The 19,164-nt window shown below is 47.9% G+C and overlaps 1 protein-coding gene across 4 annotated transcripts in view; it reads left to right on the forward strand.

The window, feature by feature from the left end:
* The window catches only part of LOC106571030 (feline leukemia virus subgroup C receptor-related protein 2), a 55,254-nt gene that overhangs the window by 13,737 nt on the left and 22,353 nt on the right, over positions 1 to 19,164 (forward strand). For all 4 annotated transcript variants that reach the window (XR_006759132.1, XM_045695535.1, XM_045695536.1 and 1 more), the window contains exons 2-4: positions 4,242 to 4,383; positions 9,794 to 9,934; positions 17,778 to 17,845. Coding sequence is in view for 3 of the 4 variants with exons in the window: in XM_045695535.1 (XP_045551491.1) it covers positions 4,242 to 4,383; positions 9,794 to 9,934; positions 17,778 to 17,845 (351 nt within the window). In the remaining variant the exon portion in view is untranslated. The remainder of the gene's footprint in view (positions 1 to 4,241; positions 4,384 to 9,793; positions 9,935 to 17,777; positions 17,846 to 19,164) is intronic.

A 19,164-nucleotide genomic window follows, 5' to 3' on the forward strand; every position in this document is an offset into this window, starting at 1 on the left:
GCCACCGGTCCGTGAGGCTGGGCAGGTGTTCCTCTGAAGCAGCCTCCGGTCCGTGAGTCTGGGCAGGTGTTCCTCTGAATCCTCCGGTCTGTGAGGCTGGGCAGGTGTTCCTCTGAAGCCTCCGGTCCGTGAGGCTGGGCAGGTGTTCCTCTGAAGCAGCCTCCGGTCCTTGAGGCTGGGCAGGTGTTCCTCTGAATCCTCCGGTCCGTGAGGCTGGGCAGGTGTTCCTCTGAATCCTCCGGTCCGTGATGCTGGGCAGGTGTTCCTCTGAAGCCTCCGGTCTGTGAGGCTGGGCAGGTGTTCCTCTGAAGCAGCCTCCGGTCCGTGAGGCTGGGCAGGTGTTCCTCTGAAGCCTCCGGTCCGTGAGGCTGGGCAGGTGTTTTCTCTGAAGCCTCCGGTCCGTGAGGCTGGGCAGGTGTTCCTCTGAAGCAGCCTCCACTTTGTGAGGCTGGGCAGGTGTTTTCTCTGAAGCCTCCAGTCCGTGAGGCTGGGCAGGTGTTTCTCTGAAGCCTCCGGTCCGTGAGGCTGGGCAGGTGTTCCTCTGAAGCAGCCTCCAATTCGTGAGCCTGGGCAGGTGTTTCTCTGAAGCCTCCAGTCCGTGAGGCTGGTCAGGTGTTCCTCTGAAGCCTCTGGTCCGTGAGCCTGGGCAGGTGTTCCTCTGAAGCAGCCTCCGGTCCGTGAGGCTGGGCAGGTGTTCCTCTGAAGCAGCCTCCGGTCCGTGAGGCTGGGCAGGTGTTCCTCTGAAGCCTCAAGTCTGTGAGACTGGGCAGGTGTTCCTCTGAATCCTCCTCCGGTCCGTGAGGCTGGGCAGGTGTTCCTCTGATGCAGCCTCAGGTCCATGAGGCTGGGCAGGTGTTCCTCTGAAGCCTCCGGTCCGTGAGGCTGGGCAGGTGTTCCTCTGAAGCATTCTCCGGTCCGTGAGGCTGGGCAGGTGTTTTCTCTGAAGCCTCCGGTCCGTGAGGCTGGTCAGGTGTTCCTCTGAATCCTCCTCCGGTCCGTGAGGCTGGGCAGGTGTTCCTCTGAAGCAGCCTCCGGTCTGTGAGGCTGGGCAGGTGTTCCTCTGAAGCCTCCGGTCCGTGAGGCTGGGCAGGTGTTCCTCTGAAGCAGCCTCCGGTCCTTGAGGCTGGGCAGGTGTTCCTCTGAATCCTCCGGTCCGTGAGGCTGGGCAGGTGTTCCTCTGAATCCTCCGGTCCTTGAGGCTGGGCAGGTGTTCCTCTGAATCCTCCGGTCCGTGAGGCTGGGCAGGTGTTCCTCTGAATCCTCCGGTCCGTGATGCTGGGCAGGTGTTCCTCTGAAGCCTCCGGTCTGTGAGGCTGGGCAGGTGTTCCTCTGAAGCAGCCTCCGGTCCGTGAGGCTGGGCAGGTGTTCCTCTGAAGCCTCCGGTCCGTGAGGCTGGGCAGGTGTTTTCTCTGAAGCCTCCGGTCCGTGAGGCTGGGCAGGTGTTCCTCTGAAGCAGCCTCCAGTTTGTGAGGCTGGGCAGGTGTTTTCTCTGAAGCCTCCAGTCCGTGAGGCTGGGCAGGTGTTTCTCTGAAGCCTCCGGTCCGTGAGGCTGGGCAGGTGTTCCTCTGAAGCAGCCTCCAGTTCGTGAGCCTGGGCAGGTGTTTCTCTGAAGCCTCCAGTCCGTGAGGCTGGTCAGGTGTTCCTCTGAAGCCTCTGGTCCGTGAGCCTGGGCAGGTGTTCCTCTGAAGCAGCCTCCGGTCCGTGAGGCTGGGCAGGTGTTCCTCTGAAGCAGCCTCCTGTCCGTGAGTCTGGGCAGCTGTTCCTCTGAAGCAGCTTCCGGTCCATGAGGCTGGGCAGGTGTTCCTCTGAATCCTCCTCCGGTCCGTGAGGTTGGGCAGGTGTTTTCTCTGAAGCCTCCAGTCCGTGAGGCTGGGCAGGTGTTCCTCGGAAGCCTCCAGTCCGTGAGGCTGGGCAGGTGTTCCTCTGAATCCTCTTCCGGTCCGTGAGGCTGGGCAGGGGTTTCTCTGAAGCAGCCTCCGGTCCGTGAGGCTGGGCAGGTGTTCCTCTGAATCCTCCGGTCCGTGAGGCTGGGCAGGTGTTCCTCTGAAGCCTCCGGTCCGTGAGGCTGGGCAGGTGTTTTCTCTGAAGCCTCCGGTCCGTGAGGCTGGGCAGGTGTTCCTCTGAGGCAGCCTCCGGTCCGTGAGGCTGGGCAGGTGTTCCTCTGAAGCCTCCAGTCCGTGAGGCTGGGCAGGTGTTCCTCTGAAGCCTCCAGTCCGTGAGGCTGTGCAGGTGTTCCTCTGAAGCCTCCAGTCCGTGAGGCTGGGCAGGTGTTCCTCTGAAGCCTCCAGTCCGTGAGGCTGGGCAGGTGTTCCTCTGAAGCCTCCAGTCCGTGAGGCTGGGCAGGTGTTCCTCTGAAGCAGCCTCCGGTCCGTGAGGCTGGGCAGGTGTTCCTCTGAAGCCTCCGGTCTTTGAGGCTGGGCAGGTGTTCCTCTGAAGTATTCTCCGGTCCGTGAGGCTGGGCAGGTGTTTTCTCTGAAGCCTCCAGTCCGTGAGATTGGGCAGGTGTTCCTCTGAAGCCTCCAGTCTGTGAGGCTGGGCAGGTGTTCCTCTGAAGCAGCTTCCGGTCCTTGAGGCTGGGCAGGTGTTCCTCTGAATCCTCCGGTCCGTGAGGCTGGGCAGGTGTTCCTCTGAATCCTCCGGTCCGTGAGGCTGGGCAGGTGTTCCTCTGAAGCCTCCGGTCTGTGAGGCTGGGCAGGTGTTCCTCTGAAGCAGCCTCCGGTCCGTGACGCGGGGCAGGTGTTCCTCTGAAGCCTCCGGTCCGTGAGGCTGGGCAGGTGTTTTCTCTGAAGCCTCCGGTCCGTGAGGCTGGGCAGGTGTTCCTCTGAAGCAGCCTCCAGTTCGTGAGGTTGGGCAGGTGTTTTCTCTGAAGCCTCCGGTTCGTGAGGCTGGGCAGGTGTTTTCTCTGAAGCCTCCGGTCCGTGAGGTTGGGCAGGTGTTCCTCTGAAGCCTCCGGTCCGTGAGGCTGGGCAGGTGTTCCTCTGAAGCAGCCTCCAGTTCGTGAGGCTGGGCAGGTGTTTCTCTGAAGCCTCCAGTCCGTGAGGCTGGGCAGGTGTTCCTCTGAAGCCTCCAGTCCGTGAGGCTGGGCAGGTGTTTTCTCTGAAGCCTCCAGTCCGTGAGGCTGGTCAGGTGTTCCTCTGAAGCCTCCAGTCCGTGAGGCTGGGCAGGTGTTCCTCTGAATCCTCCAGTCCGTGAGGCTGGGCAGGTGTTCCTCTGAAGCCTCCTCCGGTCCGTGAGGCTGGGCAGGTGATCCTCTGAAGCAGCCTCCGGTCCGTGAGGCAGGGCAGGTGTTCCTCTGAAGCCTCCAGTCCGTGAGGCTGGGCAGGTGTTCCTCTGAAGCCTCCAGTCCGTGAGGCTGGGCAGGTGTTCCTCTGAAGCCTCCAGTCCGTGAGGCTGGGCAGGTGTTCCTCTGAAGCCTCCAGTCCGTGAGGCTGGGCAGGTGTTCCTCTGAATCCTCCGGTCCGTGAGGCTGGGCAGGTGTTCCTCTGAAGTCTCCTCCGGTCCGTGAGTCTGGGCAGGTGTTCCTCTGAAGCAGCCTCCGGTCCGTGAGGCTGGGCAGGTGTTCCTCTGAAGCCTCCAGTCCGTGAGGCTGGGCAGGTGTTCCTCTGAATCCTCCGGTCCGTGAGGCTGGGCAGGTGTTCCTCTGAATCCTCCGGTCCGTGAGGCTGGGCAGGTGTTCCCACTTTGATGTCACTATAACACTTACAGTATAGTAGGTCCTGTATGGCCCATGGCCTGTTATGGTCTTATTACACATGCTGCATCATGGCTTCCTCCATCAACTGGCTGTTTAATGTTTCCACTTATATCACTTAGTGTGGACTGGCCACTCACTCAGAGCCTGGTTCCTCTTTTCTTCTAGGGAGTTTTTCCTAGACACCAGGCTTCTTCTAGGGAGTTTTTTCCTAGCCACCATGCTTCTACATCTGCATTGCTTGCGGTTTGGGTTTCAGGCCGGGTTTCTGTATAAGCACTTTGTCACATCTGCTGATGTAAAAATGTCTTTATAAATACATTTTGATTTGATCACTGGGACCTCTGAAGGGATGGCCCAACATGCACTGTCGTTCAGCCAGTTTGAGTTCAATTTGTACTACAATGAATGAATGCCCTCTGTCTACAACAGCCACCCCTATTGGCTATCTCCAGCCTCTCTGTCTCCCAACATGCATCTCTAATAAGGGTGGTCGTTGTCTCTGCAGTTTTTTTTTTTAAAGCTATGCTGTCTGTTTCTTCTCTTCCAGTTGGGTATAGCCATTGGGTTCTTGGTCCCTCCCATCCTGGTGCCTAACGTTGAGGACATGGATCAGCTGGCCTATCACATCAGTATAATGTTCTACATCACAGCAGGAGTTGCTACACTGCTCTTCATACTGGTTGTCATAGGTAACATGTTTATTATTATACTATAAATATAAACATCACATCATCAAACTCTTACTAATGCATATATAACCCCTTGACCTTTTAAACATTTTGTTGTGTGAAAGTGGGATTAAAATGGATTGAAATTCAAACTTTTTATTTATAAAAAAAAAAAAATTACAATCTGAGACAATACATGGTAGAATCACCTGCGATAGTGATTACAGCTATGAGTCTTTCTGGGTACGTCTCTTCTACCTGCGATAGTGATTACAGCTATGAGTCTTTCTGGGTACGTCTCTAAGATTTTTTCACACCTGGATTGTACAATATTTGCAGAATATTATTTTTTAAATTCTTCAATCTCTGTCAGGATGGTTATTGATCATTGCTGACAGCCATTTTCAAGTTTTATCATAGATTTTCAAGCTGATGTAAGTCAACATAGTAACTAGGCCCCTCAGGAACATTCAATGTCTTCTTGGTAATCAACTCCAGTGTAGATTTGGCCTTGTGTTTTAGGTTATTGTCCTGCTGAAAGGTGAATTAATCTCCCAGTGTCTGGTGGAAAGCAGATTGAACCAGGTCTTCCTCTAGGATTTTCCTCTGCTTAGCTCTATTCCGTTTCTTTTTATCCTAAAAAACTCCCTAGTCCTTGCCAATGACAAGTATACCCATAACATGATGCAGCCATCAATATTCTTCAAAATATGAAGAGGGGTACTCAGTGATGTGTTGGATTTGCCCCAAACATAATGCTTTGTATTCAGGACATAAAGTGCATTTCTTTGCCACATTTGTTTTTCTTCAGTTTTACTTTAGTGCCTCATTGCAAACAGGATGCATGTTTTGGAATATTTTTATTCTGTGGAGACTTCCTTCTTTTCACTCTATCATTTAGGTTAGTATTGTGGAGTAACTACAATGTTGTTGATCCATCCTCAGTTTTCTCCTATCACAGCCATGAATCTCTGGAACTGTTTTAAAGTCACCATTGGCCTCATGGTGAAATCCCTGAGCGGTTTCCTTCCTCTCCACCAACTGAGTTAGGAAGGACTAGGGCTGTTACGGTGACCATAATCACGCTGACATCAATGCTAATGTAATGGAAAATCTAATCGAACACTTCATGAGAGCCCATGAGCTCATGTTACACCACATTTCTATAGGGTATGTCATTGCGTGAGAAAACAGAGTGATGGCCTCTATTAAAAAGAGGAGGATCCCATCAGATTTCTTTTGGCTAGGCCTACTATATTTATTTCTCAACTTTCCTAATATTTAACACATTGCTTATTGTTACAACAGGAGTATAGCCTACCTGGCTGGCATGAACATGAATTGCGGGAAAAGCGTCCTCTATTCCCTATTCAAGTGCATATGGTTGACATGTATTTCCCCCTGTTCTGACAGACGCATAATGGTCCAATCTAAATCAAAACTAATTTCACTAATTTCACACATTATTTATTTATTACCAGATTAAATTGAGAATAGTCAGTCTGGTGAGTGACAATATTATCACTTGTGAATGATGTGTGTGCAGTCTGAGGCAGTCAGCTTTTTCAAATCATAGTAGCATGCATCATGTAATCTAGTCTATAGACCTATATGTTTTGATCAGGTTGGTATCACAACTAAAGTGGCCAAAATACTTAAAATGTAGCCTATAGGCTTAGGACCCCTGGAACAGGGTTGGAGAACCCAGAGCCTACAGAGCCTAGTGAAACAAGACCTCTGGAACAGGGTTGGAGAACCCAGAGCCAAGACCTCTGGAACAGGGTTGGAGAACCCAGAGCCTACAGAGCCTAGTGAAACAAGACCTCTGGAACAGGGTTGGAGAACCCAGAGCCAAGACCTCTGGAACAGGGTTGGAGAACCCAGAGCCTAGTGAAACAAGACCTCTGGAACAGGGTTGGAGAACCCAGAGCGTAGTGAAACAAGAACCCTGGAACAGGGTTGGAGAACCCAGAGCCTAGTGAAACAAGACCTCTGGAACAGGGTTGGAGAACCCAGAGCCTAGTGAAACAAGACCTCTGGAACAGGGTTGGAGAACCCAGAGCCTAGTGAAACAAGACCTCTGGAACAGGGTTGGAGAACCCAGAGCCTAGTGAAACAAGACCTCTGGAACAGGGTTGGAGAACCCAGAGCCTAGTGAAACAAGACCTCTGGAACTGGGTTGGAGAACCCAGAGCCTAGTGAAACAAGACCTCTGGAACAGGGTTGGAGAACCCAGAGCCTACAGAGCCTAGTGAAACAAGACCCCTGGAACAGGGTTGGAGAACCCAGAGCCTACAGAGCCTAGTGAAACAAGACCCCTGGAACAGGGTTGGAGAACCCAGAGCCTACAGAGCCTAGTGAAACAAGACCCCTGGAACAGGGTTGGAGAACCCAGAGCCTACAGAGCCTAGTGAAACAAGACCCCTGGAACAGGGTTGGAGAACCCAGAGCCTAGTGAAACAAGACCTCTGGAACAGGGTTGGAGAACCCAGAGCCTACAGAGCCTAGTGAAACAAGACCCCTGGAACAGGGTTGGAGAACCCAGAGCCTAGTGAAACAAGACCTCTGGAACAGGGTTGGAGAACCCTTAGCCTACAGAGCCTAGTGAAACTTGTGTTCCCAGTCACTGTGCAGTTGTGTGTGAAAACAGAGTTTTTACTGGCCTCTATTGAAAAGAGTATCTCAGCTTTCTCCTGTGTTTATTGCTCATGTTATATTAAGCACATTAATCCGCTTTACAACCGGTGTAGCCTGCCTAGCGTATATAGGCTGCGCATTAGTTTCAAGTTTGGGGAAGCACATTTTTACCATAGAAAAGCACCTGTATAATAAAGCATTCCATGCATCATCGCATTTAAATTCACTGCTTGACTGAGGGATCTTACACATAATTGTATGTGTGGGGTACAGAGATGAGGTAGTCATTACAAAAATCATGTTAAACATTATTATTGCGTACAGAGTGAGTCCAACCTTATGTGATTTAAGCACATGTATACTCCTGAACTTGTTTAAGCTTACCATAACAAAAGGGTTAAATAGTTATTCTGAATGACATATCAAATTATTCAGGCTTTTGTTGTTCTTCCTCTTTCTTGCTCATACTTCCCCCTTTTGAAGCATCTGGCCTGTATGTCAGTTATGTAAAGTGTGTGTGTGTTGGGTTCATAGTGGGGTGTGTGTGTGTGTGTGTGTGTGTGTTGGCGCATAGGTACGCCTGTCCACTTGTGATGTAATTTAGGACACTCAGGCTTTTACCATGAACATACGAAACATTGACAAAGGGAGAATTAGTAGACTTGACTTTATAATTCCAGAACTTTCCCTCCAGAGGAGATTGTAGAATGTCTGTCATTGTGAGAGTATGCTGGAAAGAGGTATTTGTTTAGGTACTTCATTAGCGTTCTATGAACAGTAAACGCCTCAATACAGTTTTGGACAACACACCGATTTCTTAAGTGTGCTTTCTGACTTAGAAAAGTTAGGGGAGCGCTCTGAGTGGGAGAAGGGCTGCGTTCTGTAGGAAGTGACCCGTTACTACAGACAGGAAATGTGTCAGCACAAAGACCCTCCGCTCTCTCTTCGTCTCTGTCTCTCTCTCTCTCTCTCCCCACTCTCGTCTGTCTGTATTTCTGTGTCTCCCCTCTTCTTATTGCTTTCTGTTTATCCCATAAACTCTGTTTTATTTCTCATAACAAGCACAGACATGCAAAAGCAGATATTTTTGCCGTGGCCAAGAAGCAACTGTTTTCAGCACTGAAACAAACTGGTTTAACTGATTTATTGCTGACACGTGTAGGAGTGGCCGCAGACTGTAGGGAACCGTGTCATCACGGTGTGACATACAAGTCACCCACTCAGAGGGCCGGGTCACGAGTTGTAGAGCGGAACACAACGGATGAAAACACCATTGTCTTGTTGCTGGGGGGAGTGGTTATTATGCTCATTGTGAAAAACAAAAGGACATTTGTAACACCATTCTCTAGTGGTACTGTAGTGAGGTTAACACCATTCTCTAGTTGTACTGTAGTGAGGTTAACAGGTTAACTCCCGCCCTCTCTCCATCCCCCCTCCCTCTCTCCATCTCCCCCTCCCTCTCGCCATCTCCCCTCCCTCTCTCCATCCCCTCTCCATCTCCCTTCCCTCTCTCCATCCCCCCCTCCCTCTCTCCATCTCCCCTCCCTCTCTCCATCTCCCCTCCCTCTCTCCATCCCCCTCCCTCTCTCCATCCCCCCTCCCTCTCTCCATCTCCCCCTCCCTCTCTCCATCCCCCTCCATCTCTCCATCTCCCCTCCCTCTCTCCATCCCCTCTCCATCTCCCTTCCCTCTCTCCATCCCCCTCCCTCTCTCCATCTCCCCTCCCTCTCTCCATCTCCCCTCCCTCTCTCCATCCCCCTCCCTCTCTCCATCCCCCTCCCTCTCTCCATCTCCCCCTCCCTCTCTCCATCCCCCTCCATCTCTCCATCCCCCTCCATCTCTCCATCCTCCCCTCCCTCTCTCCATCCCCTCTCCATCTCCCTTCCCTCTCTCCATCCCCCCTCCCTCTCTCCATCTCCCCTCCCTCTCTCCATCTCCCTCCCTCTCTCCATCCCCCCTCCCTCTCTCCATCCCCCTCCCTCTCTCCATCTCCCCCTCCCTCTCTCCATCCCCCCTCCATCTCTCCATCCTCCCCTCCCTCTCTCCATCCCCCTCCCTCTCTCCATCTCCCCTCCCTCTCTCCATCCCTCCCTCCCTCCCTCTCTCCTCCCTCTCTCCATCCCCCCTCCCTCTCTCCATCTCCCCTCCCTCTCTCCATCCCCCCTCCCTCTCTCCATCCCCCCTCCCTCTCTCCATCTCCCCCTCCCTCTCTCCATCCCCCTCACTCTCTCCATCCCCCCTCCCTCTCTCCATCCCCCTCCCTCTCTCCATCCCCCCTCCCTCTCTCCATCTCCCCTTCCTCTCTCCATCCCCCCCTCCCTCCCTCTCTCCATCTCCCCTCCCTCTCTCCATCCCCCTCCCTCTCTCCTCTCTCCATCCCCCTCCCTCTCTCCATCCCCCCTCCCTCTCTCCATCTCCCCTCCCTCTCACCATCTCTCCATCTCTCCCTCCCTCTCTCCATCCCCCCCTCACTCTCTCCCTCTCACCATCTCTCCATCTCTCCCTCTCACCATCTCTCCATCCCCCCACCCTCTCTCCATCTCCCCTCCCTCTCACCATCTCTCCATCTCTCCCTCCCTCTCTCCATCCCCCCCTCCCTCTCTCCATCTCCCCTCCCTATCACCCCTCCCTCTTTCCATCTCTCCACCCCCCCTCTTTTCATCTCCCCTCCCTCTCTCCCTCTCTCCATCTCCCCTCCATCTCTCCATCCCCCCTCCATCACTCCATCTCCCCTCCCTCTCTCCATCTCTCCATCCCCCTCCCTCTCTCCATCTCTCCCTTCCTCTCTCCACAGTGTTCCAGGAGCGTCCGGAGCTTCCTCCCACCCAGGCCCAGGCCACAGCTCGCTGCATCCCTCCAGAACAGTACTCTTACACAGCCTCCATCCTCAGGCTGCTCCGAAACAAACCCTTCCTCCTCCTTATCCTCACATACGGTTAGTACACCACCCTGGTAATCACTATTGTAACTATTCTACCACACTATTGAACCGAGCCAATCTGAACCATGCCAAGCTGAGCTGAGCCATGCTGTACTGGGCTTCAGTACTTGGTGATCGGCCATTCTGGGGAGGCAGGGTAGCCTAGTGGTTAGCGTGTTGGACTAGTAACTGAAAGGTTGCAAGTTCAAACCCCCCGAGCTGACAAGGTACAAATCTGTCGGTCTGCCCCCTGAACAAGGCAGTTAACCCACAGGCTGTCATTGAAAATAAGAATTTGTTCTTAACTGACTTGCCTAGTTAAATAAATAATAAAATTCTATTACAAGCAAAGAAGGTTATTCTGGAGCCAGGAGGAAGCGTGATAAATGCTAGGGTTATAAAAGTCTGATAACCTCTCTACGTAACAGCCAGTGGAATCCTGTGGCGCGTTATTCAAATACCTTAGAAATGCTATTACTTCAATTTCTCAAACATATGACTATTTTACACCATTTTAAAGACAAGACTCTCGTTAATCTAACCACACTGTCCGATTACAAAAAATGCTTTACAACGAAAGCAAAACATTAGATTATGTCAGCAGAGTACCCAGCCAGAAATAATCAGACACCCATTTTTCAAGCTAGCATATAATGTCACATAAACCCAAACCACAGCTAAATGCAGCACTAACCTTTGATGATCTTCATCAGATGACACACCTAGGACATTATGTTATACAATACATGCATGTTTTGTTCAATCAAGTTCATATTTATATCAAAAACCAGCTTTTTACATTAGCATGTGACGTTCAGAACTAGCATACTAGCATACTAGCAAACTTCCGGTGAATTTACTAAATTACTCACGATAAACGTTCACAAAAAACATAACAATTATTTTAAGAATTATAGATACAGAACTCCTCTATGCACTCGCTATGTCCGATTTTAAATTAGCCTTTCGGTGAAAGCACATTTTGCAATATTCTAAGTAGATAGCCCGGCATCACAGGGCTAGCTATTTAGACACCCACCAAGTTTAGCCCTCACCAAAGTCAGATTTACTATAAGAAAAATGTTATTACCTTTGCTGTTCTTCGTCAGAATGCACTCCCAGGACTTCTACTTCAATAACAAATGTTGGTTTGGTTCAAAATAATCCATAGTTATGTTCAAATATCCTCTGTTTTGTTCGTGCGTTCAAGACACTATCCGAAGTGTAAAGAAGGGTGACGCGCACGACGCGTTTCGTGACAAAAAAATTCTAAATATTCCATTACCGTACTTCGAAGCATGTCAACCGCTGTTTAAAATCAATTTTTATGCCATTTTTCTCGTAAAAAAGCGATAATATTCCGACCGGGAAAGCGTGTTTACGTTCAAAGAGAGAGAAAATAAAAACATGGGATCCCCTCGTGCACGAGCCTCAGTCTGATGGTCCTCTGATCGACCACTTACCAAAGGCGCTAATGTGTTTCAGCCTGGGGCTGGAATTACATCATTCAGCTTTTTCCCGGGTTCTGAGAGCCTATGGGAGCCGTAGGAAGTGTCACGTTACAGCAAAGATCCTCAGTTTTCAATAAAGAGAGCCAAGAAGCCCAAGGAATGGTCAGAGAGGGCACTTCCTGTACAGAATCTTCTCAGGTTTTTGCCTGTCATATGAGTTCTGTTATACTCACAGAAACCATTCAAACAGTTTTAGAAACTTTAGGGTGTTTTCTATCCAAATCAAACAATTATATGCATATTCTAGTTACTGGGCAGGAGTAGTAACCAGATTAAATCGGGTACGTTTTTTATCCGGCCGTGCAAATACTGCCCCCTAGCCCTAACAGGATAATGATCGTCACTGTCAGTCTGATCTACCACAGTAGAACGACCAGTTGAGTCTTTAGTTGTCAGGTGGTTATTGGTGCGTTCGGATGGTACTAAGGAACTCCTACCTCCACTTGACCGTATGGGTTAACCGAGCTACGTGTTTGTTACTATCTTTTGGTTCCGAAAGGTAAAATGTCAGTGATGAAACGTCACAAACTGGTCATCATTCTGAACCCGGGTTTCCCACTAGGAAGGACGTTCTAGTGGTTACTTCCGAATTCTCTCCAAGTTTCCGTTTTTAGTATCCGACGCACCATATTTCCCACACTGCATCACAGGTACACCGTTAATGTATTATCCTATGGGAAAGGACTTTGTGCTGGCTAGGATGCTATTGGCTGTCCCAAACAGAGGAAGTGTTATGCTCTCATATTCCTTTCATTATTTGATCTAAATTCATGTCAGGCTTATTGGCTGTTTAACACTCAGATGTTACACGTTTTTGACCCGAAAGGTTAAACGTTTATTGATAATTCAATTGTTATCATGGGCTAAATGTATTTTGCTCTATAGTAGTGCACTATATAGGGAATAGGGCCCTGGTCTATAGTAGTGCACTATATAGGGAATAGGGTTCTGGTCTAAAGTAGTGCACTATAAAGGGAATAGGGCTCTGGTCAGAGGTAGTGCACTATATAGGGAATAGGGCTCTGGTCTAGTAGTGCACTATATAGGGAATAGGGCTCTGGTCTATAGTAGTACCACTATATAGGGAATAGGGCTCTGGTCTATTGTAGTCCACTATATAGGGAATAGGGCTCTGGTCTATTGTAGTGCACTATATAGGGAATAGGGCTCTGGTCTATAGTAGTGCACTATATAGGGAATAGGGCTCTGGTCTATAGTAGTACCACTATATAGGGAATAGGGCTCTGGTCTGTAGTAGTACCACTATATAGGGAATAGGGCTCTGGTCTGTAGTAGTGCACTATATAGGGAATAGGACTCTGGTCTATAGTAGTGCACTATATAGGGAATAGGGCTCTGGTCTATAGTAGTGCACTATATAGGGAATAGGGCTCTGGTCTATAGTAGTACCACTATATAGGGAATAGGGCTCTGGTCTGTAGTAGTGCACTATATAGGGAATAGGGCTCTGGTCTATAGTAGTACCCCTATATAGGGAATAGGGCTCTGGTCTATAGTAGTGCACTATATAGGGAATAGGGCTCTGGTCTATAGTAGTACCACTATATAGGGAATAGGGCTCTGGTCTGTAGTAGTGCACTATATAGGGAATAGGGCTCTGGTCTATAGTAGTACCCCTATATAGGGAATAGGGCTCTGGTCTATAGTAGTGCACTATATAGGGAATAGGGCTCTGGTCTATAGTAGTACCACTATATAGGGAATAGTATCAGCTTGGTTCTGTCTCCTCTCCTGACCTCTCTGATATGGGTTAGGGTCATTCTCTGGGCAAGGTGGATAATGGTGTCCTTGTTGTGTACCAGGACATGAAACTAAACTGCTAAGGCCATGGTGTGTGTGTGTGTGTGTGATACCATGTGTCTCTACACCGTGTGTGTGTGTGTGTGTGTGATACTGTGTGTCTCTACACTGTGTGTGATACTGTGTGTCTCTACACTGTGTGTGATACTGTGTGTCTCTACACTGTGTGTGATACTGTGTGTCTCTACACTGTGTGTGATACTGTGTGTCTCTACACTGTGTGTGATACTGTGTGTCTCTACACTGTGTGTGATACTGTGTGTCTCTACACTGTGTGTGATACTGTGTGTCTCTACACTGTGTGTGTGATACTGTATGTCTCTACACTGTGTGTGATACTGTGTGTCTCTACACCGTAAGTGTGTGATACTGTGGTTAAATCCCCTGCTACATGCGTTTCCCCCTGGCCTGGTTTCACTACTAGAGCTGTTGCGGTCACGACATTTCGTCTGCCGATGATTGTCAAGCAAATAACTGTCGGTCTCGTGGTAATTTACAGCACGTGAGTTTCAAGTTTGTGGAAGACAATTTTCACCATTTAAAAATGCACCTTTTATAATAAAAGCTTAACGCTCATAATTTCATTTGTGGTCACTTTAGATACTGGTGTTTTTCCAGCTAAAGGAGCATTTGCAGTTATAGCCTACTGCCATGTGAGCATTGCTGCGCTTGTAATGTGAAGAAATAGCCTAATAATTTCTCAAAACATTTTTGCTAAACGTTCTGATCTTAATCAATCAAATTTATTTATAAAGCCCTTTTTACATCAGCTGATATCTCAAAGTGCTGTACAGAAATCCAGCCTAAAACCCCCAAACAGCAAGCAATACAGGGGTAGAAGCATCTGATGCATCAGCCTCATTGCTTTTAAAGGTTTTTGGGATGCCAGTGTTTGTATTAATTTGGGATCTATCACATCCTACAACTGTCCCAGACCATGTTCTGGAATATTTATTTCTCGCACAGAATAGGTCGACTTTTGTACTAATGGGGGATAATAGATTTACATAGACTAGTGCTTTTCCTTTTTTTCTCGTTAGGCCTACTCATCTTGTTGGCTGACGACAAAGTAAATGTGGACAGTTCTTCCAATATCTTAAAATATGCACCTCGGAATTGGATAAGGATGTGTCCCCGACGTGTCTGTCTTCACTTGTAGCCTGTGAGAAAGACCCGATCACCTGATGCAGAGCCATGTGAGTGAGAGGTGCTTCGGAACGGAATTCAGGAAGAAGGGCTGCAAAAGGCATGGATTTTTTTTTTGGGGGGGGGGTGCATTATGGCCGCACAAAGGGGATGTGAGGCAGTATCAAGTGCTTCTCTGATTTAAAAAAAAATTTAAATATGTAGGAGGACCTATTTCATTAACATTAACACAGTTAGTATCTCCTGGCTTCCACACACAGACAACAAGCCACTGATTCAGACCTTTTGGAACGTCTACATTTTAAAAAGTCTAATAAATCCATGTAATATAGTCTACACCATCACAATAAATCCATGTAATATAGCCTCCACCTTCACAATAAATCCATGTAATATAGCCTCCACCTTCACAATAAATCCATTATTTATTTTAGACAGGTCTAAAGGAACAGGATATGAAGAATATGTAGTCTATTTCAGAAGAACAGAATAGCATACTCTGAGTTGTCCTGATGTGGCTATGCCATATGGCTGTGGGGCTACACTAGTTCATTTAGCAGGTCCTGATGTGGCTATGCCATATGGCTGTGGGGCTACACTAGTTCATTTAGCAGACAAGATTTGCTTAGAATTCCGTGGCATTATTTTATAGTATGAAGAATACAATCGAACAAAGAAATAGGTTGAGTTAGGCTCTACACCCCTTGTAAAGTGGATTAACCTGTTGGGGATAGGGGGCAGTATTTGCACCGCCGGATAAAAAACGTACCCGATTTAATCTGGTTACTACTCCTGCCCAGTAACTAGAATATGCATATAATTGTTTGATTTGGATAGAAAACACCCTAAAGTTTCTAAAACGGTTTGAATGGTGTCTGTGAGTATAACAGAACTCATTTGGCAGGCCAAAACCTGAGAACATTCCAAACAGGAAGCGCTCTCTCTGACTATTTCTTGGCCTTCTTGATCATCTCTAACCAAAACAGGGGATCTCTGGCATAACGTGACATTTTCTAACGCTCCCATAGGCTCTCAGAAGGCGCCAGAACGATGAATGGTGGCTTTGCAGGCCATGGCTGAAAAACAGTAGCGCATTTGGATAGTGGTCGATCTGAGGACAATGAGACTGAGGCGTGTGCACGAGGCGACACCATGTTTTTATTTTTTCGTCTTTGAACTAAAACAGGGTTTCCCGGGCGGAATATTATCGCTTTTTTTATGAGAAAAATCGCATAAAAATTGATTTTAAACAGCATTTGACATGCTTCGAAGTACGGTAATGGAATATTTTGAATTTTTTTGTCACGAAACGCGTCGGGCGCGTCACCCTTCTTTACCCTTCGGATAGTGTCTTGAACGCACAAACAAAACGCCGCTATTTGGATATAAATATGTATTATTTTGAACCAAACCAACATTTATTATTGAAGTAGAAGTCCTGGGAGTGCATTCTGACGAAGAACAGCAAAGGTAATCACATTTTTCTTATAGTAAATCTTAGTTTGGTGAGTGACACACTTGGTGGGTGTCAAAATAGCTAGCCTGTGATGCCGGGCTATCTACTCAGAATATTGCAAAATGTGCTTTCACCGAAAAGCTATTTTAAAATCGGACATAGCGATTGCATAAAGGAGTTCTGTATCTATAATTCTTAAAATAATTGTTATGTTTTTTTGTGAACGTTTATCGTGAGTAATTTAGTAAATTCACCGGAAGTGTTCGGTGGGAATGCTAGTCACATGCTAGTCACATGCTAATGTAAAAAGCTGGTTTTTGATATAAATTTGAACTTGATTGAACAAAACATGCATGTATTGTGTAACAAAATGTCCTAGGTGCGTCATCTGATGAAGATCATCAAAGGTTAGTGCTGCATTTAGCTGTGGTTTTGGTTTTTGTGACATTATATGCTAGCTTGAAAAATGGGTGTCTGATTATTTCTGGCTGGGTACTCTGCTGACATAATCTAATGTTTTGCTTTCGTTGTAAAGCCTTTTTGAAATCGGACAGTGTGGTTAGATTAACGAGAGTCTTGTCTTTAAAATGGTGTAAAATAGTCATATGTTTGCGAAATTGAAGTAATAGGATTTCTAAGGTATTTGAAAATCGCGCCACGGGATTCCACTGGCTGCAAGCGTCCCACCTAGCCCATAGAGGTTAATGCGCTTCATTTTAAGAAGTTATTTGGCCACTTTAGTTGTGATACAAACCTTATCAAAACATATAGGCCGATGAGCTAGGCTACATGAGAAGTGTGCGACTATGATTTATAAAAAGTCACCAAAAAAGGCATTGTTTCTTACGCTGGGCATCATTCACAAGTGATAGGCTAATATTGTCACCCATCAGACTATTCTTGGTTTAATCTTGTCATTTACATATACTAAATAATGTATGTGTGACATTAGTTTTTATTTAGAATGGACCATTATCATGCACCTGTCTGAAACAGGTCAGGGGGAAAAATACATGTCATCTCTGCACTTAAATAGCGAATGGAGGACACTTTTCCCCGTGGTTCATTTTCATACCAGCCAGGTAGGCTATACTCCTGTTGTAAAGAGAAGCAATATGCTTAACATTAGGAAAGTTAAGAAATAAATATAGTAGGCCTAGCCTATAGAAAGCTGATGGGATCCTCCTCTTTTTAATAGAGGCCATCACTCTGTTTTATCACGCAATTGCATAACCTATAGAACTCATAGGCTCTCATGAAGTGTTTGATTAGATTTTCCATGACATTTACTGTAATTTCCGGACTATAAGCCGCAACTTTTTTCCCAGGCTTGGAACCTCGCGGCTTAAACAATGACGCTGCTAATATATGGATTTTTTCCCGCTTTCAAATTTTTTGTTACAAGCCGTGTTTCGTTAAAGCCTGTGTAAAGTTCATTTGTTTCAATGTACCGGTAGGCACCTGCGGCTTATAGACATTATGTTCAAGATATATATATTTTTTTAATTCAGTGGGTGCGGCTTATATTCAGGTGCGCTCAATAGTCCGGAAATTACAGTACATTGATGTCAGAGTGATTAGATGGACAATAGAGTGCTGAGTACCAGGCAGTTAGCAAGTTTGTTAGGCTAATGACCAGCAGCAGCATCAGAGCTCGGAGAAACCTAATTACAGTGACTAAACGGTCACGTGGAATTTGACTGCAATCATGACTCGTGGCCGCCGGCGTGGCGGTAATACGGTCACCGTAACAACCCTAACCACTACCTCTCTCTCTCTCCTGACTCACTGATCCCCTTTGCCTCTGTTAATACTGTTATCAACCACGGACGGGCGACCTACCTCTAACGTCAACCCTTATTGGCTGCTCTCCGAGTGTGCCGAGTCCCTATTGGCTGTATCTCACTGTGTCTCTCTCCCACAGGACTGAACGTGGGCTGCTTCTATGCTGTTGGCACACTGCTGAACCGCATGATCATCGAGCATTACCCTGTAAGTTCTGCCCTTCTTTCCTCTACACACTGTGTGGACCACATGAGGCTGCTGAAGGGAGGACGGCTCACAACAATGTCTGAGAATGGAGCAAATGGAACGACATCAAACACCTGGAAACCATGTCTTTGTATTTGTTACTATTCCACGAGCCCATCCTCCCCAATTAAGGCGCCACGAGCCTCCTGTGGTGTATTTACAATTACGTTCTGACCCTGTTGGCTCTACAGTGCAGTATGGGAACACTGGAACTAAGTTCTGACCCTGTTGGCTCTACAGTGCAGTATGGGAACACTGGAACTCAGTTCTGACTCTGTTGGCTCTACAGTGCAGTATGGGAACACTGGAACTAAGTTCTGACTCTGTTGGCTCTACAGTGCAGTATGGGAACACTGGAACTCAGTTCTGACCCTGTTGGCTCTACAGTGCAGTATGGGAACACTGGAACTCAGTTCTGACCCTATTGGCTCTACAGTGCAGTATGGGAACACTGGAACTCAGTTCTGACTCTGTTGGCTCTACAGTGCAGTATGGGAACACTGGAACTCAGTTCTGACCCTGTTGGCTCTACAGTGCAGTATGGGAACACTGGAACTCAGTTCTGACTCTGTTGGCTCTACAGTGCAGTATGGGAACACTGGAACTAAGTTCTGACCCTGTTGGCTCTACAGTGCAGTATGGGAACACCGGAACTAAGTTCTGACCCTGTTGGCTCTACAGTGCAGTATGGGAACACTGGAACTAAGTTCTGACCCTGTTGGCTCTACAGTGCAGTATGGGAACACTGGAACTAAGTTCTGACCCTGTTGGCTCTACAGTGCAGTATGGGAACACTGGAACTCAGTTCTGACCCTGTTGGCTCTACAGTGCAGTATGGGAACACTGGAACTCAGTTCTGACCCTATTGGCTCTACAGTGCAGTATGGGAACACCGGAACTAAGTTCTGACCCTGTTGGCTCTACAGTGCAGTATGGGAACACTGGAACTCAGTTCTGACTCTGTTGGCTCTACAGTGCAGTATGGGAACACTGGAACTCAGTTCTGACCCTGTTGGCTCTACAGTGCAGTATGGGAACACTGGAACTAAGTTCTGACCCTGTTGGCTCTACAGTGCAGTATGGGAACACTGGAACTAAGTTCTGACCCTGTTGGCTCTACAGTGCAGTATGGGAACACTGGAACTCAGTTCTGACCCTGTTGGCTCTACAGTGCAGTATGGGAACACTGGAACTCAGTTCTGACCCTATTGGCTCTACAGTGCAGTATGGGAACACCGGAACTAAGTTCTGACCCTGTTGGCTCTACAGTGCAGTATGGG

Source organism: Salmo salar, chromosome ssa15 (genome assembly GCF_905237065.1).
Source record: "Salmo salar chromosome ssa15, Ssal_v3.1, whole genome shotgun sequence".
Lineage (NCBI taxonomy): Eukaryota > Metazoa > Chordata > Actinopteri > Salmoniformes > Salmonidae > Salmo > Salmo salar.